The 27,624-nt window shown below is 48.4% G+C and overlaps 1 protein-coding gene across 4 annotated transcripts; it reads left to right on the forward strand.

The window, feature by feature from the left end:
* The first annotated feature begins 695 nt into the window (after window positions 1-695).
* On the forward strand, window positions 696-27,327 carry LOC119464167 (uncharacterized). 4 transcript variants are annotated; one of them, XM_049655634.1, is made up of 5 exons: window positions 696-832; window positions 18,158-18,512; window positions 20,261-20,477; window positions 21,561-21,779; window positions 23,152-27,327. In XM_049655634.1, exons 2-5 carry the CDS (start codon window positions 18,184-18,186, stop codon window positions 23,848-23,850), a joined length of 1,464 nt encoding a protein of 487 aa, XP_049511591.1. In that variant the 5' UTR covers window positions 696-832; window positions 18,158-18,183; the 3' UTR covers window positions 23,851-27,327. The 4 variants fall into 4 exon arrangements, with proteins under 4 accessions (XP_049511591.1, XP_049511592.1, XP_037580950.1 ...); XM_049655635.1 differs by lacking the exon at window positions 696-832 and adding an exon at window positions 4,073-4,090; XM_037725020.2 differs by lacking the exon at window positions 696-832 and adding an exon at window positions 13,150-13,372.
* Window positions 27,328-27,624: the final 297 nt, after the last annotated feature.

Below are 27,624 nucleotides of genomic sequence, written 5' to 3' on the forward strand. Positions count from 1 at the left end.
CAGTCCTCAAAAATCCGCGTTTAAAGAGTGCATAATAATGAAAAAAAAAAACACCCATAGCTATGAGGCATGTGTATTATATTTTGGGTTGTTCCGCCTGAAATGCCGCATATAAAAGCAACGCATCTTTCACAGACATTCAGTCTGTCACTAGTTGCTATAATAGCTAGAGTTCCAAGTATGAAAGACGCTCTGTTGTTCACCTTTCGCTGAAAGGTTATTCTCAGCGATTCATCGGTTCCTTAGTGAATAGGGCTGTCAAGACTGAATAGAATACTACAAGCATACAAGCACGAGGGTCGCATTCGCGATGCTGCCCGTGCACCTCGTCCTAGGGATAGGACAGAGGAATGAGATGTATCCATAGTTGCAGCTGTCGTCGACAACCCTATTTTGCCTGCAGCAGCAGTTTGTGGGGAGTTAGAGTTGGACGTATCGGAGACTACTGTTCGACGTCGCCTGCATAGCGCCGGCTTTCGCAGTCGCATCGCGTCACAGAAGCCGCTGCTTAGGGCTGGCAAGCGGGATGCACGACAGCGGTTTGCTAAAGGCTGATTCACACTAGGCCGACAGGGCACCGATTTTGGTCTGCCGACTGTTGGCGACAGCATTTTCCCTCCTTTAAACCGTTCGCCACAGCGTTTTCCGTCCTGTAAACTGCTTGCGTCATCAGTCGGCAGGCCAAAATCGTTCTCGTGTAAGTGTGAATCAGCCTTAAGCAACACGAGGCGGGGACAAGCGAAGACTAGGGTCGCGTCATCTTTTCAGACGAGTCCTCCTTTTCGACGAGACAAGAGCAAAGATTGCGCGTATGGAGACTGCCAGGCACACGGTAAGGCAAACTTTCTGTGCTGATGAGTGAGATTCCTACTTTTTGTAACTCCACGCAGGAATGACCCAAAGAACATGCAAAGCGTGTCTCACAGCGGGAGAGGAGGTGTGAGCGTGTATGGTGCGGCTTCACAACATGGTTTATGATCACTGCAGCGCATACGCGGGCATCTAACGTCAGTCCAACGCTGCGAAAATTTTGAACAATGTGATCTAGCTATGCACATGCGAGAAGTTCATTCCCAGAAGGCTATTTTTTTCCAGCAGGGCCGGTTACCAATCCTCACGACCATTGTTGTGAAAGACTTTCAGGCAGAGCAGCACTGATCCTTACTGGAATGGCCACCAAAAGGGGTGGACCTTAATGTTATTGAAAATGTGTGGGGCCACCTGAAAGCTGCTTTGGCTAGGAAGCCCCTTCATTCTGCCACTTCCGACCAGCTGTGGGCCGCAGTCAATGAAGAGTGGGAAAGCCTAAAGGCGAACCGGGAATATGTATACGGGCACTTTATGGCTCGTTGCCCTCCAGGACAGCTACAGTCATTGCTGCCAATGGCGACATGACCAGGTACTAGACGTACCGACATTTTATTCCCTTGTTGTGCATTTCTTCAACTCTAAGTGCGAGCTTGCACTTCAGTTCATTAAATGGCTGAAATATAAACTGTCTTATGATTATTTCTTCATTTATGCTTAATCCTGTTGGACGATCATGGTCAGAAGTATCAGCTCAGAGGACAAAAATGCAGCTAGCAGACGACGAAAGAGCGTGTCCAGTGACGTCGTGCGCACGCTGGAAAAGTTCTTTCGCAGAGCGGATACTACGCATGTGCACCGTTTCCAGCGATGGCCGTTACGCGGTGCTGACAGCGCAGTCGGCCTAAAGCCCCTATATTTATAAAAGTAGCGCCATCCACTTCCCTCCTCCTCCGTTGCACTATCGCGCTCGGCGCGACCAGCGCGATCGAGGCGCGATATCGACAGTGGCGCCGCCTGCGTCGGGCCTGCCGTGGCAGACGACAGCTAACGCGCTACCAGAGGAAATCCGAGGAAAACTTCGATCGCGCCCTGCGGAGACGTTTTTGAGGCGCGATTTTGCTTCGTCAGTCAGTAACTGGTCTTAATAATGCCGTTTTGGAAGTAGCAACGCGACGATGCGAGACGGCGTAAATATGAAGTGTGCAGCAAGCGTTTGCGCACGCCGGATGGTAAACAAAAAAAGCCTTTTGCCCTCGCCTTGTCGGTTGCGGCAACTTAAGGCGCAGCAGCATGCCATCACAACGAAGTTCTTGTCCCTAACACGTTTGATCCGTTTGTGCGTACAGCACTTTCGTCGCACAGGCCCGAGAATGGCAGTCGGAGCGCGCTGGAAAGAAAAAAATATACAAAAGCGCGACGCGAACTTCCACGTGACACGGATTGGCCAATGGGGGAGCGGAGGAGGCTGGGGCGACAGGAGGCGGCTAAGAGAGGGCGAGGAGGAAGCGCCGTGGTGAGCGCGGTGGCGGCAAGATCTGAGAATGGCGCTACTTTTATAAATATAGGGGCTTTAAGTCGGCCAAGCGCTCGCGTGTTCACCGTATAACAGTGCTCACCTCTGTACCTATAAAGCCAACCGGCAATGAAGCCAACGAAAGCGTAAATAAGGGTAATGTGCTGTGGTTGAAATTGAAAATTAGAAAATCATGAGGACAAGGGAAAACGAGTGGACGAAAAGATTACTTTTCGCCGTCAGGAACCGAATCCACAACCACCACATTACGCGTGCGTTGCACTACCAGTTGTTCCACAGCGATGGCTATCGATCCGGTCCCTATCTTGGGTATATTTATGTGTTTTAGATCTAGTCCTTGCAATGTTTAAATAACATTAATTTCAAAAGTCATCTTGCAATAAAGGAAGTCGGAAAGGAAATATATTGTCTCACCCAGATCCGACGGCTCTACCTGCACGCAGTGGGCCTTCAACCACCCACGAGACCACCGGTATGATTCTTGGTTCTATGGGACCAACCATCGAGCACTACTGATGTACAGTTCCCATAGAGAAACATAGGTAAAGAGTGAACACTCCCGTAGGGCCCTGCAGCCGTGCTACTGCACTGCCGCCAGCGCCCCGAGCGGCTGGTGAGACAGCCAATTTTGTCTTCGGAGATTTTGGACGCGTGGTTTAGCTCTGTTTTGTTTTCGGTTTCGATAGCAATGCTTTAGATTCCGGTTTACCTTTTGCTGTTAAAATGCTCAACTAGGTCGTCTATAGTGGAGGGCAAGAACTTTCATTTTTAAGCATACCGTACATACAGACGTAATAAGCTCGCGAATCGCAACCTTTTTAGTGGAAAAACCACCACGCTTTTCGAAGAACCTAAGCAAGTCAGCTGAATTAGGTCATGTAGCTTGGAAAAATGATGTGATCAGAACTGTTTTGATTGCAATTTTCTGCCGTTCTCGAGCCGCTTTTCTCAATGCGCGGAATAAGAAGCAGTGGTCACATACAAAAAAGTTTATTTTTTCTTGTTTACATTGGCAATTGCACAGAAAAAAAATACTGTCTCACACTCTTGATAAAGACAAACCCACAGACCAAAAACACAGACCGCAACAAGAATGTTTATATATGACAAGCAACGCGTCAAGTAAAACTGGCTGTTGTGAACCGGCCCAGTCGCATGCATTATGCATAACCAGTGAGGTTAACAGCCTTCACAAAACGTTCGAGCCGCGCCAGATAAAACGTTTGTGTGATGATACGGGTGAGCCTCCAGATAACAAATTCTGTGCTTTAAACCGAACGTGTTGCGAGCGACGTTTGGAAAATTACGCGTTGGAAGTAATGCGCATGCTCTTCCGCAAAAGACGGGTACAAAAACAAACGGGTGGCTGCACGGTAAACGGACGTCACAGCTCATATTCTATGTTGCCCGTGCAAAATACGCTCACCCAGCATAACAAACGTCTTGCTAACAATGTTCTTAACGCGAGAAACAGAAAAATTATTTCCGGATACAAAAGGCAAGACCTTACCGCAAAAGCGAGGCGACACGTTGAAAAACCGCGGTGGGGTGGGCGTAACCAGCGACATATGACCGGTGCAGCATCAACGTCCCTATGGAAACGGGACGCGTGGACGTAACCCGGTGAATGTATGATAAGCTGTCTACCTTTAAGGTGAAGTGGAAGCGGACATCGCTACGCCGTCTGGCGGGTGGTCAGACCCTTGCTTTCTCGGCCCCCAAACGGCTCGAGTGTCCGCTATTTGCGTAAGTATGTTTCTCTATGCAGTCCCAGCGGGAAAAGATTAGCACAAGTAACTTGTGGCAGGTGCGGCAAACTCGCTATACGCGGCGCTGTCGGCGCTGTTGATCCCCAGAGCGCCGATAGCGAGAGTGTCAGGCACATTCCATTTTCGAAAGCAGGGGTGGCCGGCAGAAACCGACCCATCTCACAGGCCGCATTTTGAAAGCTATCATATGCCTGAATTTGCGGCCAAGCTATGCGCCAACTAGGCTGCGCACTTAAGCACCTTTATTTATTTTTGATGCGCGGGCGCTATTAGCGATGGTAGTTCCTTTATCGCTACCTCATTGCGCAGCCTCGTTGGCGCATAGCTTGGCCGAAACGTGAGGCACATGATAACTTTCGAAATGCGGGCTTTAAGATTAGTCAGTTTCTGCCGCCCACCCCTGCTTTAGAAAATGGAATGTGCCTGGCACTCTCGCTATCGGCGCTCTGTGGATCAACAGCGCAGCGTAGAACGAGTTTGCCGCTCTTGCCACAAGTCACTTGTGCGAACCTTTTTCCGCTGGGACTGTACATGGCCGAAACCAGCCTGTATTTGTATATTTAATCGTTTATGCAACTGGACAAGCTTTTAAACAGTATATATATATATATATATATATATATATATATATATATATACAGGGTGTCCCAGCTATCATGCAGCACGATTTTAAAAAACAGGAAACGGCGTTACGCGAAGTGCGTATTGTTTCCAGTACAGTGGAGTAGCCGCCAGTAATTTTTTCGTTACTGAGATTTTATTAGGTGTATTGTAATTAATTATCTAACTCGAGACGTACCGTCCTAATTATGAAAGTGTCAATGAGAAAATTGTAGAGCAACATGAAAAACTCCCGATACAACTCTCTGTTGCTCAATACGTGCTACATAAATGCGTTTTTCCGAGTGTGAAAGAAGCCCGCGAATACACGCAGATTTGCCGCGCAGATACACGCAGGAACTTTGCGTGCATTTGGGGGCTTCTTTCACGCTCGGAAGAACACTTTTATGTAGCACGTATTGAGCAACAGAGAGTTGTATCGGGAGTTTTTCATGTTGCTCTACAACTTTCTCATTGACACTTTGATAATTAGGACAGTACTTCTCGATTTAGATAATTAATTACAATACACCTAATTAAATCTCAGTAACGAAAAAATTACTGGCAGCAGCTCCACTGTACTGGAAACAATACGCACTTGGTTTGCTTCACGTAACGCCATCCCTCTTTTTTTTTAAATCGTGCTGCGTGATAGCTGGGACACCCTGTATATAATGTGTATAACGGAAAGTTACGCCCGCAGAATGTTCACCGGCCCGCAGCCAACAGAAAGGAAAATGCGGTACCTTCTCGTAGCTGCGCACGCACACGTATCTTTCATCGCACAGGAAGCAGCGGAAACTGTGGACGGAAGGAAATAAGAAGGCAGAGGTGGGGTGTGCGAACATCTCCTTCCTGTACGCGGCCCTACAGTTTGGAGAGAACCTCGCTGTATACACCTGCCATAACTACACGAACTTCTCGAGGTCTTGTGAGCCAAGTCACTGGATTCTTGTTACACACGCGCCGATCGCTATTGTTTGTTTCTCCTTTGGCTTCAGCAAGATTCAGCCTCGCCGGTGTCTCACTAGGACGTGTTTGTCAACCTTCAATGGATCCGCTGCAGTTTAGTTGGACCACATGACCGAAATTCTGCGAATTTTGTAAGTATTTGCCTGGCGTTCGGTAGATCAGATCAGATTGTACGTGTGTGTGTGTGAGTTGGGGGGGGGAAGTCAAATTTGTGAAACGGCACGCTGGGTTATAAGGAACGTGGTCGTGAAGGGCTGCGGAATAATTTTGACAACCGGGAGTTCTTAAACGTGAACCTAATGTGTTTTCATTCCCAGTGATAGAAGCGACATTTTACTTTTTGGAGCATATTTTGGAGCAGAAAAAATGTCACTTTGGAGCAGCCATAAGGGCTTTCGGAGCCAAATGAAAAAAAAAAAAAATCTAGTTTGGGGTCGTTATTGGTGTTTTCGGAGCAGATGGCAAAATATGCCTTGCGAGTCCTGGAGTTAAAGCGTCACCGAAGCGTCTCATAAATACTAATATTTATTATGAAACACATTGCACATAGAATAATCAAGGCAAATTGCAAGAAACAAACAATTAAGAAGACGGATGGTTATCGAACGTGCAGTAAAACGAGCTATATATTTAAGATACCAGTACTTCTGGCAGAAATGAGATCAAATCGCGAAAGCTGAACACCACATTATAAAAGTAACCACAATCGCCTATGACCGTTGCAAAAGCAGCAGTTGATAATCGGCATGAGATCGAAGTAATCTCAGTCACTTTCACATTTCACCAAAATAGTCTGCATACCAAGTTAAAAATTACAGCTAAATCAGATATATATTTAAAATTCCTGTTCTTGTGGCAGAAATGAGATCAAAGCCAATAAAGCTGAGCATCACAATGTGAAATTAATCAGCCACGTATCCCACTCGCCACAGCAGCAGTTGGTAATCAATATGAGATCGAATTTCCCAGCGCCGTTTCGGAGCAGGTTCGGAGCAGTTACTAACACAAATGACAATTGAAGCAGCGTGTAGCAGCATTTCTCTTTTGGAGCAATTGGAGCGGCACTTCCATCACTGCATTCCGTCTCCATAAGAATGCCGCCGCCGCTGCCGGGACTCAAACCCGCGACCGTGAGCTCATCAGCAGAACACCAAAGCCACTGAGCCATCGAGACCGGTTGCGCACGCCCCGCAGGGGCGTCTGCGCAGCAGGCGTTTGGTGAGTTGCGCCACCACGTACCCGAGCACACGAGGGTTGGACCCTCCCGCGTCTAACCGTGCGCGGCCTAGCCGTGTCCGGGGAAAAGGGGATCCTGGGGGTTGAGCCGACGCTGAGTGTTTGGACCTTTAAGGCCCCTCGGCAGAGGCAACACACCCCTTTGGCCTCGGCTTCACGTAGACGGCACCCCCGGACTGACCCACCCGGGGGAAATCGGTGGTCGCCTTTTCCTATCCCCCTCTCCAACCTTTTGCTTTCCTGTCTCCTTTCTTTTACTATCCTATCATCTCCTCTCTTCTGTTACTTCTACATTTTCATAGGTGGCTTGGGTTAACCCTGTGTATGTGCCCTCTCTTGGGTATTTTATATTGGGTTATAGCAGCAATGCACGGCTGGCGTCTGCAGCCTTACACGTTAAGTGCTGCAGCGTCCCCTAGTTGGGCTCCGTGGTGGGTGGCCGCCATTGCCGCCGAAATAAACGAAAATAATATGGGAACGCCTGCATTTCCCCGTTTACTTGATCGTCACCCTCACAAGAGGGGACGCACCGAAGAACTAATAAGCCTATTCAAACCGAGAGAAATCTTTCCCCGTTTCCAAGTTGTTCACAGCGAAAAAACAGAAAAACCAGCTAGAACCGTATCACCTTTTCTAGTCGCAAAAGGCCTGACTGAAGCCCTTGGCCCTGGTTATAAGGTTACCAAAATGGCGAGCGGGGACCTCCTCCTTGAGATCCGTGATAAAGAACAGCACAGTAAAATAAACAAGCTTGTGGCATTTGGCGACATACCTGTTACCGTTTCACCGCATCGGTCTATGAACACAGCACGTGGAGTAGTGTCTGATGCAGATCTCATCGACTTGTCCGAAACCGAACTATTGGAAGGCTGGAAAGAACAAAACGTAACAAACGTACAGCGCATCGTTATCAGAAGAGACAATAAAGAAATTCCCACAAAACACCTCATCCTGACCTTTGCCACTTGCGATCTGCCACAAACCATAGAAACCGGATATACGAAGATAGCTGTCAGGCCATACATTCCTAATCCCAGAAGATGCTTCCAATGTCAAAGATTTGGCCACGGCTCGCAGAGCTGCCGCTGGCAGATTGACATGTGCGAAATGTGGAACCCAAGGTCATGCCTCAGACAACTGTGAAGCGACACCTCACTGTGTAAACTGTGATGGTGAGCATCCAGCTTACTCCCGGTCTTGTCCGAACTGGAAAAAAGAAAAAGAAATCATCACTCTCAAAGTCCGTGAAAACATATCGTTTAAGGAAGCACGCAAAAGGTGCTCACCATTCCACACGACCACTTACGCTGATGCGGCGCGTCAAGGGGCAGCGTCGCAGCGGCTATTGCCACCTGCCCAGCCCGCGCGCAGCGAGCTGTCGCTTGTGGCTCCTGCCCCTAGGGTGGAAGTAGCGAAGTCTACTCCACCCAACCAGCAAACAGGCCCGGTTACCCTAGGGTTGCCGGCACCACAACAGCCCTCGGTAGCAGCCTGCGCTACGCGTAACGAACCTGCAGGCCCGCCAGCAGCTCCCACGGTGGGTGCAGTCAAGGCTGCCTCACCCTCACGGGCCCCTGCTGGCGCTGGCAACAGCCGGCGCAGCTCAGGCCCAAAGGCAACCCCATCGACCTCCGGGATGATGGGCGCAAATGTCTCGTCCTTCGCGGCGAGACTTTCTCGTGAAACTTCTCGCTCGCAAGAGCGCGTGTCCGGCGCCTCACAAGAGGCAATGGACACCACACCCATCCTGACGGCGCACCAAGCGCCTAAGGAGCGGCGAGGTTCGCTCGACCGCTTCAGAAAGGACAAATCCCGCGTTACAGGGCCTGGAAAGGGCTCTGTAATCTAAGGCAACACTTCCTTTTTAGTACACACAGCACCCATTTACATTCAGTATGGATACACAAATCATACAATGGAACATCAGAGGCCTTCTTAGGAACCTCGATGATGTACAAGAACTTCTCCACGAACATAATCCAAAAGTGCTGTGTGTACAGGAAACTCACTTAAAATCGGAACATGCGAACTTTCTCCGACAGTATGTTACGTTTCGTAAAGACCGCGATGATGCTCGTGCATCCTCAGGCGGTGTTGCCGTTATAATTCACAAAAGCATAGCGTGTCAACGTTTGAAGCTGCAAACGCCACTTGAAGCAGTGGCAGTCCGACTTGTTCTCCTAAACAAACTCGTCACAATTTGCTCGCTTTACATACCCCCACATTACCGCTTACACAAACACGAATTTCAGTCCTTGATAGACGAATTGCCAGAGCCCTATCTTGTTCTGGGCGATCTCAATGCACACAACAATATGTGGGGCGACGCTCGCATCGATGCGCGAGGCCGTCTAATTCAAGATTTTCTGTTCTCATCCGGTGCTTGTCTGCTTAACAAAAAAGAACCTACATATTATTGTCTTGCAAACAAAACATTTTCCTCTATAGACCTCAGCATAGCTTCTCCATCCATATTGCCTGAACTTGAATGGGAAGTTATAAAAAACCCTTACGGGAGCGACCATTTCCCAATACTGCTGAGAGCACCAAGACAATACGAATCTCCACCACATGCTCCTCGGTGGAAGGTCAATGCAGCGGACTGGGATAAATTCCAAGCACTTACCAGTAAGCTCTCGTGGGCTGACATTTCATCGCTCGGAATTGACGGTGCCATCGAGTATTTGACTAATTTCATAATTGACGCAGCTTCTAAGTGTATTCCCCAAACAAGTGGACTTTCTAGCAAACGCCGTGTTCCTTGGTGGAATGAACAATGCCGGAACGCACGTAGGCAGCAGAACAAAGCATGGAGGCAGCTTCGCGATTATCCTACTGCTGAAAACCTTGTCAGTTTCAAGAAAATCAAGTCCCAAGGTAGGAGAACACGCAGACAAGCCAGGAGAGACAGCTGGCAAACATTTTTATCAAGTATCAACTCGTACACGGATGAGGCCAAGGTTTGGAACAGGGTGAATAGAGTAAGAGGACGACAAACACATCCGCCTCCCCTGGTACACACGCAGGGAGACAGCCTGGAGGACCAGGCGAACCATCTGGGTGCACATTTTGAACATGTGTCCAGTTCATCACACTATTCTCCAGCGTTTAAAAGATACAAATCAGTAATAGAAAAACAAAAACTGGACCGAAAGAGCACCGGAAACGAAGCCATATAACCTACCTTTCTCCCTAGCAGAGCTGCATGCATCACTCACCTGTTGCAACCAATCTGCCCCAGGCCCTGACCGTATACTATATGACATGTTGAAAAACCTACCCTCTGAAACGAAGAAAACCCTTCTCTGTCTCTATAACTCTATATGGACCTCCGGCGAGATCCCCTCTGCCTGGAAAGAGGCCATAGTGATCCCTATCCTGAAGCAGGGCAAGGATCCATCGTCCGTATCGAGTTACCGGCCCATAGCTCTAACAAGCTGCCTCTGCAAAGCTTTCGAGAAAATGATAAACCGTCGTCTGATACATTTCCTAGAATCAAACAAGCTGCTTGACCCATACCAGTGCGGTTTTCGCGAGGGTCGATCCACCATTGACCATTTGATACGTATTGAGGCACAGATACGTGAAGCTTTTGTTCACAAACAATTCTTCCTTTCTGTTTTCCTCGATATGGAAAAAGCATACGACACCACATGGCGGTTCGGAATACTGAGAGACCTCTCCCACTTTGGTATACGTGGTAATATGTTAAATGTGATTGAAAGTTATCTGCTGAATCGCACATTCCGTGTTCGAGTTGGCAATGCATTATCACGGCCTTTCGTGCAGGAAACCGGAGTACCACAGGGTGGGGTGCTCAGTTGCACTCTCTTCATTATAAAAATGAATTCCTTGCGTCTATGCATCCCACGCAACATGTTTTATTCAACGTACGTCGATGATATACAGATTGGATTTAAATCATGCAACCTTGCAATCTGTGAGCGGCAGGTTCAACTTGGTCTGAACAAGGTGGCTAAATGGGCAGACGAGAATGGGTTCTGCCTAAATCCACAAAAGAGCGCCTGCGTCCTTTTTTCTAGAAAGAGAGGACTGTACCCCGACCCCGACATTGACCTGCAAGGACAGCGTCTACCTGTAAAAACGGAACATAAATTCTTAGGCATAATTCTTGACACTAAGCTAACATTCATACCACACCTAAAACATCTAAAAAACAAGTGCATGAAAACAATGAATATTTTAAAAGTGTTGTCACGCACTACATGGGGTAGTGACAGAAAGTGTCTGTTAAATTTGTATAAAAGCCTCATACGAACACGCCTAGACTACGGGGCCATAATTTACCAGTCAGCCACCCCAACCGCGTTGAAGATGCTGGACCCCATCCACCATCTAGGTATTCGCTTGTCTACAGGTGCCTTTAGGACAAGCCCTGTAGAAAGCCTTTACGTGGAATCCAATGAGTGGTCCCTCCACTTCCAGAGGACCTACACAGCTTTCATGTATTTTCTTAGAGTGAATGCAAACAGTGAACATCCCTCATATTCCACCGTAAATGATTTGTCCAGCTCCCACCTCTTTCATAACCGACCTGCAGTAAGAGAGCCCTTCTCGTTGCGTGTGAGAAGTCTGGCTGAGGAAATGGATGTCCCACTCTTTGAACATCGTCTAATGACACCCACTATACAGGTCTCACCGTGGCAGTGGCAGATTGTCGACTGTGATTTGTCCTTTTTACATGTTTCGAAGCACGCCCCAGTTGCACACATTCGAATGCATTTCCTCGAACTGCAGCATAAATACTCCTGTCCGGAATTTTACACCGATGCATCAAAGTCTCATGCTGGCGTCTCTTATGCAGCGGTTGGCCCATCATTTTCAGATGCCGACGCCCTGCACCCCCAAACGAGCATTTTCACAGCAGAGGCTTGTGCAATACTGTCGGCTCTTAAACATATCAAAGAATCGAAAATACCAAAAGCAATTATCTACACAGACTCGCTGAGCGTAGTAAAAGCTTTAAAATCTCTTAAAAGGCACAAAAATCCAGTAATAGTATCGCTTTATTCATTAATATGTAATATATATGCGTCTGGGCAGCATGTTGTGGTGTGCTGGGTGCCAGGACACCGAGACATCGAGGGAAATGTACTGGCAGACCAGATTGCCACATCCATCGACGCAAAAGCTGGAAACACATCCATGCCCGTCCCTGTTCCCGATATGAAGCCATATCTACGCAAGAGACTTCGAGCCCACTGGCAACGTTTGTGGGACGCCCAGAGTCTAAACAAACTTCATTTAATTAAGCCTCGCTTAGGGAACTGGCCATCCACCACGAAATCTAGAAGAAATGATGTCCTATTCTGTAGGCTCAGAATAGGACACACTTACGGCACGCACAATTACTTGTTGTCTGGAGGCGAACCCCCGACCTGTACTAGATGTGGGGAGGTACTTACTGTACTTCACATCCTAGTGCAGTGTCCTCTAATAGAACCTGAAAGAAAGAAACACTTTGTTCAAGCCTATAGAGAGAACATACCCCTTCACCCAGCGATGTTTTTAGCTAATGACCCGGTATTTCAGCACGACTCAGTTTTAGCCTTTTTAAACGACATCGACATTTTGCAAGTTCTTCGCCCGAGAGATTCGTAGCAGGGTCCTCTTTCAGAGGACGCTGCTGCGACAGCATTTTGAAATGCACTCTCCTCCAGGCTCTTGCTTCTAAGGGTCTCTGTGAGGCAGTAGTGCCTTGTATCGCTCACAGCTTTTTTATACCATATTCATTGCGCCCTATCACATCATTGTCATGATCTTATTAATTTTGTATTTTACGCACCTTTAGTGCGCAGATTTTAGGCCCCTTTACAGCCACCCTACACCTACCCACTGTCATTGATCATACCATTGCTCACTCAGTACACCACGTCTTGGCGCTCTTTGGCCATAGCTGGCCCTTGCGCCAGAAAACAACATATATCATCATCATCAACCGGTTGCGCACGGTAGCAAAATCTGCTCAAGCTGCGGAGTACGAAGGATTTTGCAACGATCCCAAATGCATTTCTCTTTTTCACCGTTGTCTCGCACTTTAGCACGACGCCGTTTTCGCTTGCATCAACCACTCGGTGAGACTGATAACAGCAAGAAAAACGCGTCGTCGCAAAATGTGGTCCCTGGTTGTCGGAAGGAGGGGGGGGGGAGGGAACGATCGTGGGGTGCGTTATCTTGCTGCCGCTTTATCAGCAACACAATTGCCTTATCTGAAGGAAGAGAGTGAGAGCTCAAGACGCCTCCATTTGGACTGACAGCTTGAGATCGCCGTGCAGGCGTTAGCTGATAAAGCTGTTGCGCCGCGTCGAGCGCTGGCAGCGACCCCGGCAGAACGTGGAGGCGTGTTAGGCGAGTGAGAGGCCTACATATGCGATCTTCATTAGCTGCGTCTTCCCTGCGTGTTCGTGGCTGCACCGGCATGGTTATCTGAGTAAGTGATACAGCGTGTAAGACGCGATTTACGTTTTTTGCCCCCTCGGAGTGAAAAAAAAATGTGTCGCCTAACGTCAGTTCTTCACAGTGTTTCTTTTGCCGCATCTGTTGCCATGTGGCTGTTGCACATGGCAACTGTTAATGTCGGAATGAACTTGGCAGAACAGAAAGTGCAATGTTCGGATGTAGCATGATGTGCGAGAGTCACTTCGTCGTGTGACTGTTGGCAACGTGTCAATCTAACCATCTCCCCGCTGCTTCGCATCCACACATAGTTCCCTTTAGAGGGAGATGGAGTAATTTTTTTCTCTTCTTGTTCTATATTTTTTTGAAATTCGGCCGCGATGGCCGAGAATAAAACATACGTCCTGCGATGCACAGCAGCAGAGGGCCACTAGGCTACTGTGGTGGATTGTATAAAGGTGTTCAGGTGCGCGGCTCACTTGGCTTTTCTAGTGTTACCTTTCAAGAGAATGGGAATAAAGATATCCACAACACAATGGCTGCTCTGCACCACGCTGTACTTTCAGCCAGCGCACTTGATAGCGGCTACGTTCGCGATTCGTTGACAATGTCAAAGGAAAGCCGGGAGTCACGTCATACTGTTTGCAATATGCTGTTGTAGCTTGACCTACCAGCCGTGGTCTAAATGCGTAATGTGGTGGGGTGCACGTTTAAGTCAAGGACCGAGTAAAGCACACAGATAAACAAGCGGCGAGAGCTTTTAACAACTGACATAGTGGCGAAAGCCATAACCCGTGAAGGGACCAAGTGTGTCAGCACAGAATCCATTTTGTTGACGGAAAAGGAAATTTAGTAAGAAAGATGGGACGCGTCTCGTGGCTGTAGGATGATTTACAGATATATCAACGCTCACTGTTTCAATTAAGGATGAACTTGCGTGCATGCGCAAAGGTTCAACGCGACGAAGAATATTCTAAAAAAAACGCATTTGGTTCACCAATAGACGCATAGAACTATCGCGGACGTAATTCATGCACGTTTTCGTCATATATAAAAGGCTTCCGCAAGTTCGCGTGCCGTAATTTCTTTGCTTCCTCTCAGAATCCTTATCTCGCAAAACCGAGGTTCACACTTGCAAGCTATGAAATACGCATGCCGACGCACATTACCTTTGTTCTTATGTGAAAGTTCGTGCTCCCACGCTAGGTCAAAAACGAATCATTCAGTTTGACCAATATACGCCTACTAAAGCAGCTAAACAACGCCACTTGCGCAGTTCACGTACGGCATGGCATGCTTTTGGCATTAACGCTTAACGTTTTTTTTTGTTTGTTTGAAAGCGCGAGCGCAGGCCAGCAAGCTTGCGCTGTGGCAAAAAAAAAAAAATGTCACAGTTTCGCCCTAAGGGCGAAGCAATGAATGCGATAGCAACACAGCAATGTCATACGAAGTAAGGTGAGCGGCTTTGGTAGCAACAACACGCAGAACTGTTGTCGACGCCATCGGCGTTTTGCCCGCGTTAGCTCAAAATGCGTGCGGCGTTGGTGACTGTTGCTGGAGCCTCTGATATAAATAGGCACTTGGTGCCGCAGCTAAACGTCGCCTCCCTTCCCTCCCCCACGGCCTCTCACGCGTCTGAAGAAGGCGCGTTTGCTCTACATATATGGTGATTGTAAAGGAGAAAAGAGACGCCTACTTCTGCAGCCCTTAAGCGAGCACGGCGCAGAACGCGCGTTTGTTCTCCGCCGTGCGTTCACTCCCCGTGAAAGACGCGCCCCTCGCGCCCTTTCACTCGCACATACAGCGTTCGGCGCGCGGCGACGATTTCTTCTCCAAATGACGTCATACGGAACCTCACGGCGACGGCGACGGCGGCGCCGACGGCAGAAATCTGCTTTTGAGTGTCCATATAATTGCTATCGCAATAAAAAAAGAAAACTGTCAGCCCGTCCACTCCAATGGAGATGGAAGACCAGCGAAGCTGTACTATGGTGGGAATTATGTATTTTCAATTATTACTATTAAGATGGGATGGTGTAATTGGTTATTTGAACTATTAAAGAATAAGAAATATATATGATACGGTGGTTTTCCTTTATTTAGTGACCACAGGGACCATGGCCTTATAGTCGCTACGGTACACCGCCATAGCGTGTACGGCAAAGGTTGGCACGTTCTTCATAAACACGTCACTAACGCCGCGCGCATTCGGTGCGAAGGCGGGCAAAATGCCGCTGCTGTCGACAACAGTTATGTGCGTTGTTTGCGTGACCACACAGCAGCTATCGAAGGTTCATGCGGTCTATCGCTTCAACGGAAACTGAGCGGCGAAAGCACAGCGCATACAAAGGTATGAGCCGTGTTGCAAATCGCTCTCAAGATACGGTGCGCGTGACCGCCCGGCGACGTGCAAAGCACAAGTTGCTCGTAGAGCAGAAGCCGCAACCCCTCTCTCCTGCGCCTTCCCGCTGTCTGTCCTCCTTTCGCGTGAGAGATTGAGTCGCCAGTTCCCCTTGCGCCCGGTCGCAAGATACGCATTTGGTGCCGCAGCTAAACGTCGCCTCCCCCCCCCCCCCCCCCCCCCCCCCGGCCTTTCGCGCAAAGGAAGAAGTGGCGTTTGCTCTCCGCCGTGCGTTCGCTCCCCATGAAAGCGCGCGTCCCTCGCGCGCTTTCACTCGCACATACAGCATACGGCCAATGAGAGTTTTAAGGCGAAAGCCTTTAATGACTCATACTCGCGGCGTCCGACCGTCCGTCCGTCCGTGCCCTGGAACGGTGCCAGGTGTGACCTCTCCCCCCCCACACTCTCTCAGCAATCACTTGATGGCACAGCGGCGCATAGCAACATTTGCGCCGCCACATCTGTGGCCTCTCCGCCTTACACTCTCTCAGCAATCACGTGATGGCACAGCGGTGGCGTCCGGCCGTCCGTGCCCTGGAAGGGTGCCAGCTGTGGCTTTCGCCGAACACACTTTGGAATTTACAAAGTGTCCTTGAATTTTTTTCTACTTCCGGACGCGACCATCGAAGACTGAGCCCTTAACAGCTTCGCCATAAAAAAAGAAAAAAAAAACGCTTAACCTTGCAAGCGGCCGCGCAACGCTTGAAACAGCGAAGCTGGACGATCGTATACACCAGCATTTTCCGGAAGTGTGCGCAAACTTTTCATCTTGGTATTCATGATCATGATAGTTTATTTTCGCGCGTCTCGGACTACGGCCGTCACTGCGCGTTGCATAGTGCAGCTTGCAACACCGACACCACGTTCCAATGCCGACACCACGTTCCAATGCCGACACCGCGTTCCAATGCCGACACCGCGTTTCAATGCCGACACCGCGTTTCAATGCCGACACCGCGTTTAAATGCCGACACCGCGTTCCAGGAGACCCGCTCCGTGTATGCGTCTCTCGCGCTCTCATAGCGCGCGAAACTTCTTCAGCTCGCAGAGCACGAGCGTACGAACGTGCCAGCTGTGGACGAAGACGACGACGCTCGAAAGCAATCATATATAGTTCGCATAAATGCATGTCGCGCAAGCGTGGCTGTATAGCCTAGTGGTTATATGACGCTTGCTTTGGGACAGGTGGTGCATGGGTTCAAATCCGGCTTCGGCAAGAAAGTTTGTTTTCTTTTATTTCTTGGTAGTTTCTTGATACGTACCACAACTTACTGCTGGCTTAATGAAACAGCTTCGCTGTTAAAATTATGCTTGAGCTTTCGTTCATAGTAATCGGTAGGACACGAAAGTGAAGCGTGTGTTCACAGAACTCACGGTCCTCGGCAGCGAAATGCGCACGATTTGCGGGTCGGCGACCATGTTGCAGGTTTGCTTGACGCGTGGTGTCCTGTTCGCGAGAGGCGCCCAGCTGCCGAGTCGCTTCGGCGACGGTACGAGCATCTTGGTCGGACTCCGTAACGTCTTGCAAAGCGCTCAGCTTTAGAAATGCACGTGGCAGATTTCGCAGCGTGCGCCGCAAACGCGCGAAGGCGTTCTGCTTCACGCTGGCGTGTCTCTGGCCGGACCAAAGTGAGATTCGCTCGTCGACACCGTTGCCGTTCTGATCCATTTAGAGCAACAGTTTTCTTAGTTGTGGCCATCGCAAGCGAAGCAGTAGGCGGCGTGTAAACACTGCTGGTGCATGTTGAAGCTGCACTCCGTACGCGACGCGGCGTCACAGGCAGATATGCGCCATCAAAGTCGCCGTAAATATGCACTGCTGTTCTGCCTACTTTTTTACCTAAATGCTGTTTTATACATTGAAGCACAAAAGTAACTGGAACGCCCATCTATTTCGTCCCATACTTTGGGAAATATCTCGAAACTGGTGTCATCCTGGAAATTCGTTTCAACTGCATGCGTCTTGCAAACTCACAGGATACAATTCGTAAACTGCAACATGTGTCGTAATGTAATTAACTAAGTTAATTAGTGAATTTTTGTTACTTAGTTGAATATGTATTTAGATTTTATGTGCTACTAATGTCCTCCTCTTCGAATAACCCAGCTCCACGATACGAATTATGCTTCCGGCCCCAGGCGATTTTTAAAAATTTCGTAAAACTTAATTTTTAACACCCGGTGCAGTGCTTTAACATGTTTTTGTTACATGCGGTTTTAGCAAGCGACCCCCTTTGACAAATCTTAATGTTCATCCATGTCAAAAAAAAAAAAAGGGGGGGGGGGATGCGACGTTAACAGGTGCACCCTGTAAAACGGGTGCTGTGCACTGACTGTGTTGTAATTAGGCGTAACTGGGGTTACCGGCGTGACGACTATAGATAATTCCGGTGTTCGTGCTATATGTCGACCGAGCAGGATCGCACGGAACCAGCCCACCGGCCATGAGTTGCGCAGAGGCGATGGCCGATGACCTCGGCCAGTTCGGAGACCCGGATGAACTAGCCGACGCCGAGGACCTGGTCATGCTGAAGTTAGAGAGGCCTCTACCGGCGGGCCGGACCGTTCCGAAACAGTTCACGCTAAGCGGTGACCGTTCGACACTCACGATGGATTACTTAGGTTTCGTCGGGAACCGCAGCTTTTTGGTCAAGCAGTGCTACCCGAGGGCGCTGTTTGCTGGGTGCCCCGGCTTGAAGTCTGCGAAGGGATTCCTTACCACCGCGCAGGACGTCCTATGCAAGACGCACACACTGGTCATTGTGCACAACCGGTAAGTGGTATTGTGAACTTGGTTCGTTAAGTTTGGGTTGGGTTGTGTTGTCTTGGTTGATTCTTCCTCAGTAAAATGGCGAAACCCACTCTGGTGGATAGGCTAGGAGACCGGGCGGTTCTAAGGGTCACGGATATAAAAAAAAACGTAGTTTTGAGTAAAACGAATTGAAGAACTGGAAAATTAAGTTATGGGTGTAGGGGTTCCGTGCCACGGGTGCATTGCGCACTTTGCTCACCATTTCGTGGCCTTCGGGACTGCACCGGTGCACCTGTGCCATCACTGGGAACACGGCCACCGCTGTCCGAGTTGGCACATAGGCCCGTTTGGCGTGCGTGTACACAAGAACGAGATCCGTGCGCCGGCCTCTCGCGTGGTTTTTTTGAGTGGCCAGGACTGCAGCACTCGGTGCGAGTACGTAAAATTTAGTTTATTAATAGTGAATTTGCATCTATCAAGGGAATAGCAAGCTGCCACCGAAACAGTTAGCTGATGTATATACACAGTGAATATTTAGCTGTTACTGTGAAATAAAAGAAGACATCAGCAAATAAGAGAAAAGATTAAGAAAAAAAAAACGTATAAAGGAGGCACAAGTTTGCCGTGCAGTTCCTCTAGTCCCGCTCGGGAAATCGGAAATGGCTGCACGAACATTTCTGTGGCCAAAACCACTGAGCGGTAATACCAACAGGAACGAGCATCGGAGCAGTAAAGTTCAGGCGAAGCTTGTGGAAGGGATCCCTAAACAACTCTTTCTTCAAACACAGCAACGGCGTCATGTGAAGAATCAATGTCCTATAGGAATTAAAACTCTCGCTGAAGTGAGAGAGTAGAATAAGGAGACCCAAAGGGCTAGACTGCTCGTTAGCTGCAACTATATGAATAAAGGATACAATGTAGCCAGTGAAGGCGCAGGGGAAATTCATTGCTGTGTCTAATTCAAATGTAGGATTGAGAAAAAGGGGAAACGAAAGCGAACGAAGGGACAACTTGCCGCAAGTGGGAGTCGAACCCACGCCTGCCGCGCCACGCGGCCGGCAATCTATACCACGTAAGCTGCCACGCGGTGGCCATCTTGCCGTCCAATCGCTTTCACTCGCATGTGCACGAGATTAGCCCTGTTAGTGCTAGGTAGCACCGCTGACGTGGCAGTGGATGTTGAATGTTCTTTCTATACCGACAATCTCGGCGAGTTTGGTGGTCAGACGAAGTTGTCATCCGAAAAGATTAAACGTTGATCTAGCCCTCTTGGAAATCTAAAGTGACGAGCGCAGCGCAGCGATGGCCTTGACCGGGATTTCATCAGACGCCGCAGGAGGCTAGGCGAGCACAGCGTCAGAACCCATGCTTGTGAGATCGAAGCGTGAAAAGTGACCACAGTGCGAGGCTTCGCTTGTCGATGCTGCAGTCTTCACTGGGACCGAAGCAAAACTTCTTTCGCAGTAGATGTCAGTGTATAAGTCTACGTGCTGGGTGAATAAGTCAATAACGCTTCGTGATCAGCAGACAAGGAGTAGCTAGTGCAACGTTCACGCGCTAACATCCATTTGACGTGCAGAAAAAAACACCTATTGTATTTATCCTTCAGCATGAGCAAACACACTAACGTAGAGTGTAGTGTAGTGCTTGGAGTGACTATACATCTATGGAAAGAAACACAATGCGGCGAAGCACTCGTTAGTTTCTTCCTCCATCCCTCTTCCCTCGCACTGGTTTTAATCTGTATACTTAATCTGCAAATCACTCAGGGATGCCGTGGTGGACCTCACGGCCTGGTTTCCAGATGTCCTCGCGCTCATCCTCTTTCACAACCTCAACTGTCAGCGCATAGAGAAGGCGCACGTGCAAGGCAACAGGCCCATCTCGCGTCTCCAGAGACTATGCGGCACCACGCCCGGCATAGGCGCCGATGAGCTCTATCTCGGCCCGTTCACGCTCACGAATCTCTTTGCCTGCTGTCCCGAGGTGAGAACACCATGCCCGTCTATCTGTCTAGAGGGTATTACATATTGCGTGGGCACATGATCATTGTCTGTAAAAATTGAGAGTGAAGTGTAGTGTTATTGTAAATATGATTCATGGTGGCCGTCTTGAATGACTTGCCATCATATGTGGCAGCAGCGGAGGGGTGAAGGAGATGACAACTTTTGATGGTCCTCAGCGAGAACGGATGGAAGAAAAGGTTAATCTGACAAAAAAGAAAGCCGTTAGAACATTAGTCATGAAATGTTTACGATCGCGTCAGCACGTTTGCTGGGTTCGAGTTGGATTTTTGTAGCATACATTCGGCGCCGGCGAACACGAAAGGCAAACAGGGTGAACACATCAAGGTGATCAGCAAATAAGGCGCACTGGTAAAGAACGTTTATTAATGCGTTAGCGTTAAGGGCCCCGTGTCGCAGAAAATACGGTGTCGGGGTCAGCGTCGGTGACGGCGTTGGTGTCGGCGTAAGCATCAGCGTCTGGTGGAAATAATCATGCCGAACCTCCTCATCCCGAACCACTTCGACCGGACGGGCAGGGCCCTTCGCGTGGCGCAAGGCGTTAGTGAAGAAAAATTAAATTTCTCGAAATGAGATTCGTCAGAGAAATCACAAAGTAAAGCTTAACCACAACCTACAGACGTGATAGCGTCGCCCAGCAGCGGAAATATTCCACTTTTTCTCAGACCCGTGGTCTCCAAAATTTCGACGCCAACTGTAGGTTGCTTAATATAACTCTAAACCATGGTAAAGCACTTCTCCTAAAGGGCAACTGCCATAAAATTTTACTTTCTGGCTAAATTTGTTCCAAATGAGAAATATATACCACAACAGCAATCTTGCAAAAGCCGCACACTTCGTAATTGCATATTCTTTGTTTAGGTATCTAACATCTAGGATTTGTTTGGTTTACTTGTCCAGCTTCTCTTACTTGATCTTGTTGATTACCGAATAAACCTTTAGATGCGAGTCAGCGCTTGTGGTCGTTGCCTTCTTCTCGTGCCCGTGACTTTTGGCGCTGTTAAGAAAGCGATATAATGTTTTCAAACTACTCATTTTGGCGCAGTTCTCCCAGGTGCAGGCTCCCATGGAGTACATCGTTAAAATGACCGAGCAGGTCAAAGCGGAGGAGTGGCACCATCTGCCGTTGCTCGAGAGCTGCCGGGAGCTGACACTCGGTGGCATCGCGCGACTTGCGGATGGCAGATACACCATGCTGGGCGAAGCCGACGGGAAGACCATGGACATGGCCCTCGAGCAGTATCCCGATATTAAGCAGCTCCAGGTCACGTTCCACGCCATGACTGCATGCTCAGTTACGCATCGCGCGGCTGCTCTTGCAGGAAGGTCGAGCAGAAAGAAACTTTTTGCAGGGCTTAAGAAATTCTTGTCTGCATATGTATATAAAACAGCGGCTGCCAATTGCATATCCGGGATACCCAAAAGGATTTCCAGGTGCAATCGTTAACCTACTCTATCGCTAATCTCCGCGAACACTGTGTTTGCATGCAGCAAAACAGCTTATCAGCAGCTACTGGGTAACCCTAAATTAGGCAGTAATTTTCAGCGGCCATTATTAGCTGATTCTAGATTTTTCAGTGGTCACGTACATCTGTGGATGTCTACAATACCGTGCGCCACTCTGAGAAGGCCCCTCGCTTGCTGTAGCGACGCTGGCCTATACTGTAATTAATTTATTGCAAGTTTCTTGGCTGTAAGCTTACCACCCGCTTTATAATGATGCAGGTCTAAACAGTAAACAAAGCAATGCTTGCTTGCTATTGACAAGTGTTACCTCAGCGCATTTGCTCTTACCTGTGAGGATTCTTTCTGAAAGCTTTTACGAACATAAACTTTCGTGGAGGCCGATTTCAGATGTCCCTGCATCTTACGTCCAGATGACTGGACAGATCGGACGGTGGTACATACATGGCAAAGGGTAAATGAGCCGTTGATAGTCGGCGACGTTAAAATGCCGAGAGAGACTTATGTAGGGGATCATAGTGAAAGTGGTAAGATATTGGTTCAAAAACATGATTCTCTTTGATACTAATAATTTGTGGGGTTTTGTGGGTCAAAACCACGATCTGATTGAGACACGTCGTAGTGGAGGACTCCGAATTAGTTTTGACCACGTGGGATTCGTTAACGTGCACCAAACGCAATGTACATGGACGTCTTTGCATTTCTCTCCCATCAAAATACAGCCGCCGCGGCCGGGATTTGATCCCGCGATCTCCTGTTCAGCAGCGTAATGCCAAAGCCCCTAAGCAACCACGGCAGGTTCTCTTTTACCCTAAAACTGAAGTTGCAGTCTCACGTTTGCTAAGAATATATGCTCGAAAATCCAATTGAACGCGCACAAAGTTGATGTCGCTATTCTTACATTACTCAAATATGCACACGAGTACTAATAGGGGGGTTTCACGCGCGTTAAGCAACATGGGGTCCAGCGCAGCCACTGTAACTAACTGTTTCGTTCTCCTTGCTCTGAAAGATATTGCAGCTGTCATAATTTGGGTACACATCTGCCTTCAATGATAGTGGCATTAGCAAAAAAAAAAAAAAAAAAAAAAAAAACACATTTCGGCCATATTTTTGAGTCTATGCCCTACATTCCAGCGTCATTCCACTTACTTCTGCATTACGTCACGCAGGTGGCTGCCGTGAAACCCGACGTCATTTCTCGCATCTCCAACTTTCCGCTGCTCACTCGTCTGTGCCTGATGTGCTACGACGACACCCAGGAGCTGTGCCGCTTCGACCGGCTAACCAAGGTCCTGGAAGAACTGTCGCTGACGCACCTGAAGCTTGTGTGCTTTACTGACGTGAGCCTCCGGACGATCTCCGAAACCTGCAAGCACCTCCAGAGCCTGTCTCTCTCGGGAAGCGAAGTTTGCAACGAGGACGTTCCGTGCGATGCGTTTCCGAAGCTCAGGTCGCTCGCACTGGCGGACGGCATCGCGGAGAAGCCGTTCTTCAGCCTCCTACGCGCGGCGCGCGGCCTGACCGATTTGAGACTCGAGAACTACTGGACAGTGATGATGTTCGTGGGAGGGCCGATGAGCTCGCCCAGGCCGCGGCACGAACTTCTACGACGGCTCACACTGGGCACCGACTTCCCAGTGACGAAGCTGCAGGTGTCGATCGCAGACTTACGCGATGTGATGCAATCGGCGCCGTCCTTGGCGGCGTTGTGCACGGACAGCTACGACATTCGGATGTTCGTGGGCAGCTACCATCCGCGGGTGAGACTGACCTGGACAACGTGCACCGCCTGTACCGCAGAGTTCCCCAAGATGGACTCGCAGCAGGAGGATATGTGGCGAAACGTGTTCATGGGAGGTCTGCTTTAAGCGTTTCTCCGCCACTGGAAGTGCGCCAGCTTTTCAAATGAAATATCGGTGGGGACAAAATAAGGGATCTGCGAGCGCGTGTTAAACAGCATTCTGCGCCCTCTGGCTAAGTAAGCGCCTGGTGGCCAATACTCTTACTTTTTGATAGCCTACTTTAGGAATAGCAACGATTGCAGAAGTGTCCACAGCTGTGTCCGCTCCGGCCGTTGTGACGTGCGACAATGCATTGCACTCTGCGGCGACCCTCCGTTACTTTTCGAATAGCCAGGGGCTTTCGTTTGGCACGCGTTCGCAGATCCCTTATTATTTTGTCCCCGCCTGTACATAATGAGTACAAGAATTTGACTGCGGTCGCTTAGCAATTCGATGTGTTAAGAAAGGCTGTTTGTGAGCTCACACAGGTTCTTTCGTCAGGGCGACAGGCAAGACTCAGAGGAACCCTTCCTGCGCCAAGATATATGTCCCCTTGACTTGGTCAGTGACCGCAATGATTTCTCCTTTACGACACCCGACACAACAAAATTTCGCTGAAATCTTCACTATGTGCATATTCTTGTAAAACCGAGATGAAATACTCTGGAATGGCGACCCGCACAAGTTTCAAAAAGTATAGTTTTCAGCAGAATACGAAGGCTGATAACAGGCAGAGGGGACGAAACAAGAGCTGTGCGTCGTTCGCTACATGCCTTTTCGTCTCCTGTTTTCTGGGTGTACAGATAATTATTCGAATAAATGTGCGACACGGGCTTGCTGGTAGACGGTCATCTGAACACATAGGAAATTTAATCCTGTCCTTAAACAACTTTACGGAATATCGGTACATCGGAGAGGGCAGGCACAGCCGCACCCGAGGCACTATTTTGTGACGCTTTTGTCAAGCGTTATATACTTGAGAAACACTTTTGTGTTGCGCAATTGCTTCGCGTCGCGCTTTTTCACCAGCAGGTAGGTCAAATATGGTCTGGGTAATTACAGTTGTGTGTGCTCTAGGAAACGGCTGCATCAAGAGATGGCGCCACTAGCGCTGCTGCTCACATTTTTGTCTCCTATGTATGTGTATTCCGTAAGCTGGGGTACGCTTGCGAACAGGCTGGAAATGTATAGCAAAGCATATCCACGGTGATGGTAAAACCTTCTCTGACAAGATGGTCGTCTAATCCTTGGTGAGTAAGCTTTATGACGTCTACTGGGATGACGTCACTTGGCGAAGTAGCATGTTGAGGCCTCAGTCTGGAAGGGGAAAGCCAGGCCGGTGGTCTTTGCTGCGTTGACTTCATGCTGATGCAGAGTGCGCGGCGCTTCCTGTTGTGATGGTAATCATGCACTGCATAGTGCGTAAACGTAGACTGCATAGTGCGTGGAAATAGGGCTAACATTGTTCGTGTTTTGATAGCACATCCAAGTGTATATCGAAAGGTCACGAGTCTTTTACTTTAATTAGAACAATTGTGAGAATGCCGGGAACTGAAGTTGCAAATAGGAACAGAACGACAGTACTATTGGTGGTGTCAAGCAAGGAAACACAATGCGGCGATTACTTGTTGAGCCACACATTTTTTTTTTAATCCTACGGTTTGTTAACAATAAGTGGAAAATGCCCTCATTTTAAATAGCGGAGCTGTTTAGTCTTGGCAAAATGCCGGTGTGCAACGCTAAAACTGGTTGAGTAAGGAGAAGCGCGCGGTCCTCTCTCGCGAGCATAATGCGTGCCGCGCGCTATGCTCGCGCCATGCTATTTCTCCTTGACCCTCACGAAGCAAGTACCGTGCTAACCTCAATGCAAGTATCCCCCCCCCCCCCCCCCAAGTACCGCAACAAATGCCATGCTCACGTTGAAAATTTTGATCGCCCTGCCTTACCCTGGTGCAGAAAAGGCTTCCAACCGTCTTTTACCTTCCGCTTTCTACAATTTTGAATAAACCATTTGGTCGACCTGCGAGCTTAGCTTCCAACACTGATTGCCTAATGCCATTCCTGTTGTCAAAGCGTGCCACACTGCTATACTTTCGGTCGGCAAAATAACGGAGCTCACTCAGACAGATTCATAAATTATATTTTTTGCTTCAGTCGGGATGCTTCCTTAATTTCCGAGTGAGAAGGACGAGGAATTGATACAGAGTTTGTGCAATGTCAGTGAGAATCATGGATACAACATATGAAATTATGTGAATGCGTACAAAAGCTTTTAGTCTGCAGGGGAAGGGGACATAAGGAATGTTTTGATGTGGTGCATGGCTACGATTTCAGTCATGTCTCACTGCGAAGCCACTCAAGTGTGTAATTGACTTGCCATCTATAAAGTTTGAGGGACTTTAGTTAACTAAACTAACTGTGCACCTTGTGTCTTTCGCGTGATAAATGCCTGGAAGATAATATTTTATCAGTTGGCAAGATGGCAGTACTACATTTTGGTTGGAGCTGAGACGCGCCCTTTTTTAGTCAACACTGACGGTTACATAGGTCGAAATGATACTGATCTTGCGTATCAGTAGGAACGCAAATAAAATAAAGCCTCAGAAGCGAAATGTATACTTTTCTTTTCGCTCATTCGACCGTTCTTAGTTCAATGACAAGTTAAAAAAATGGCAGTGTCTACGGGTGCCTTTTTTGTTTAGTCATCGCCTGTTTTCGGTGTAAACATAAAGAAAGGAAGTGGTAAATGATGGTCAATAGCGAATTTCTCGAGCGAATAGAAAATAATATGTAAAGTGAGTAAAGCGTCTCGGCTTCTTTTTTCATATACTGCATGCAGCATAAACCCCCGTGGTATTCTTTTTTGTTTTCTTTAATTACGCTTAGTTGCGCCGTGCGTAAGCTTCAAGAGGAAGGTATGATAACATAGGATATAGAGTAAGGCCACTTGGTATATCGTCATTGAGAAACGTGTGTCAATGTACAGCCACAGCGCTCAGAGATTGAAACGCGATACTCGGTAGGCACGGCGGCTGGCTAATTCAGCGCCTCCGATGAACGTTGGGGGATTGCTGAAGGGGCAGATTGTATACAAAATCCATCACAAACGCACTGACTTTCATTTTATACCAAAACGCATCAGATGGTGTCGGTATCCCCAGCGCCCACCGCGAGAGCAAAAAAGCTCAGGCAGCCACGCACTCCGAGTATTGCGTTTAAATCGCTGAGCACTGTACGTCTTACAAAACATGAAAATTTATTTAAAAACACGCCATTCTACACGCCAAACATGCCAGTAACATATTGTTTTCAATATTACAGCTTGTTTTTTTTTTCGGTACTATGACCTGACCACGCGAGAAATTGCCGAGGCTTATCACATGATGAATGCGGCTCTATGTGCAAGCCAATCATGTTAGTCACTTAATGACAAAAAGTTCAACTGCATTGTTCACTGTTAGACTCGTGCTCTTCTTGTTTTACTTTTAGGTCAAGTTATATGCGCGATGTGTCTGTATATGATTTTTCTTATGTGCAATAACAATTAAATTATGAGTGAGCTTTTCCATGTCTCTTGTTATTTTTTTTCAATCCTTCGTCCCAGCGCTCTAGTTTCGCCATGACATATAACAGGAACTTCAGATTACGCAATCCGAGTCGTATCCTGTTGTCATCCATACACCAGTCAGGTGTTACAAGCATTATTTTACCTTTCGCAAGCCATCTTGATTATTTATTCTCTTTCCGAAAAGCTCCTTTCTCGTTACACGCTACTGGCCATTATCGTGTGCTTGGACAAGTTACTGGCGTCACATACGAGATCGTACCTGCAAGTTGCACTGCGTCATCAACTTCATCGGT

Source organism: Dermacentor silvarum, chromosome 9 (assembly GCF_013339745.2).
Source record: "Dermacentor silvarum isolate Dsil-2018 chromosome 9, BIME_Dsil_1.4, whole genome shotgun sequence".
Classification (NCBI taxonomy): Eukaryota; Metazoa; Arthropoda; class Arachnida; order Ixodida; family Ixodidae; genus Dermacentor; species Dermacentor silvarum.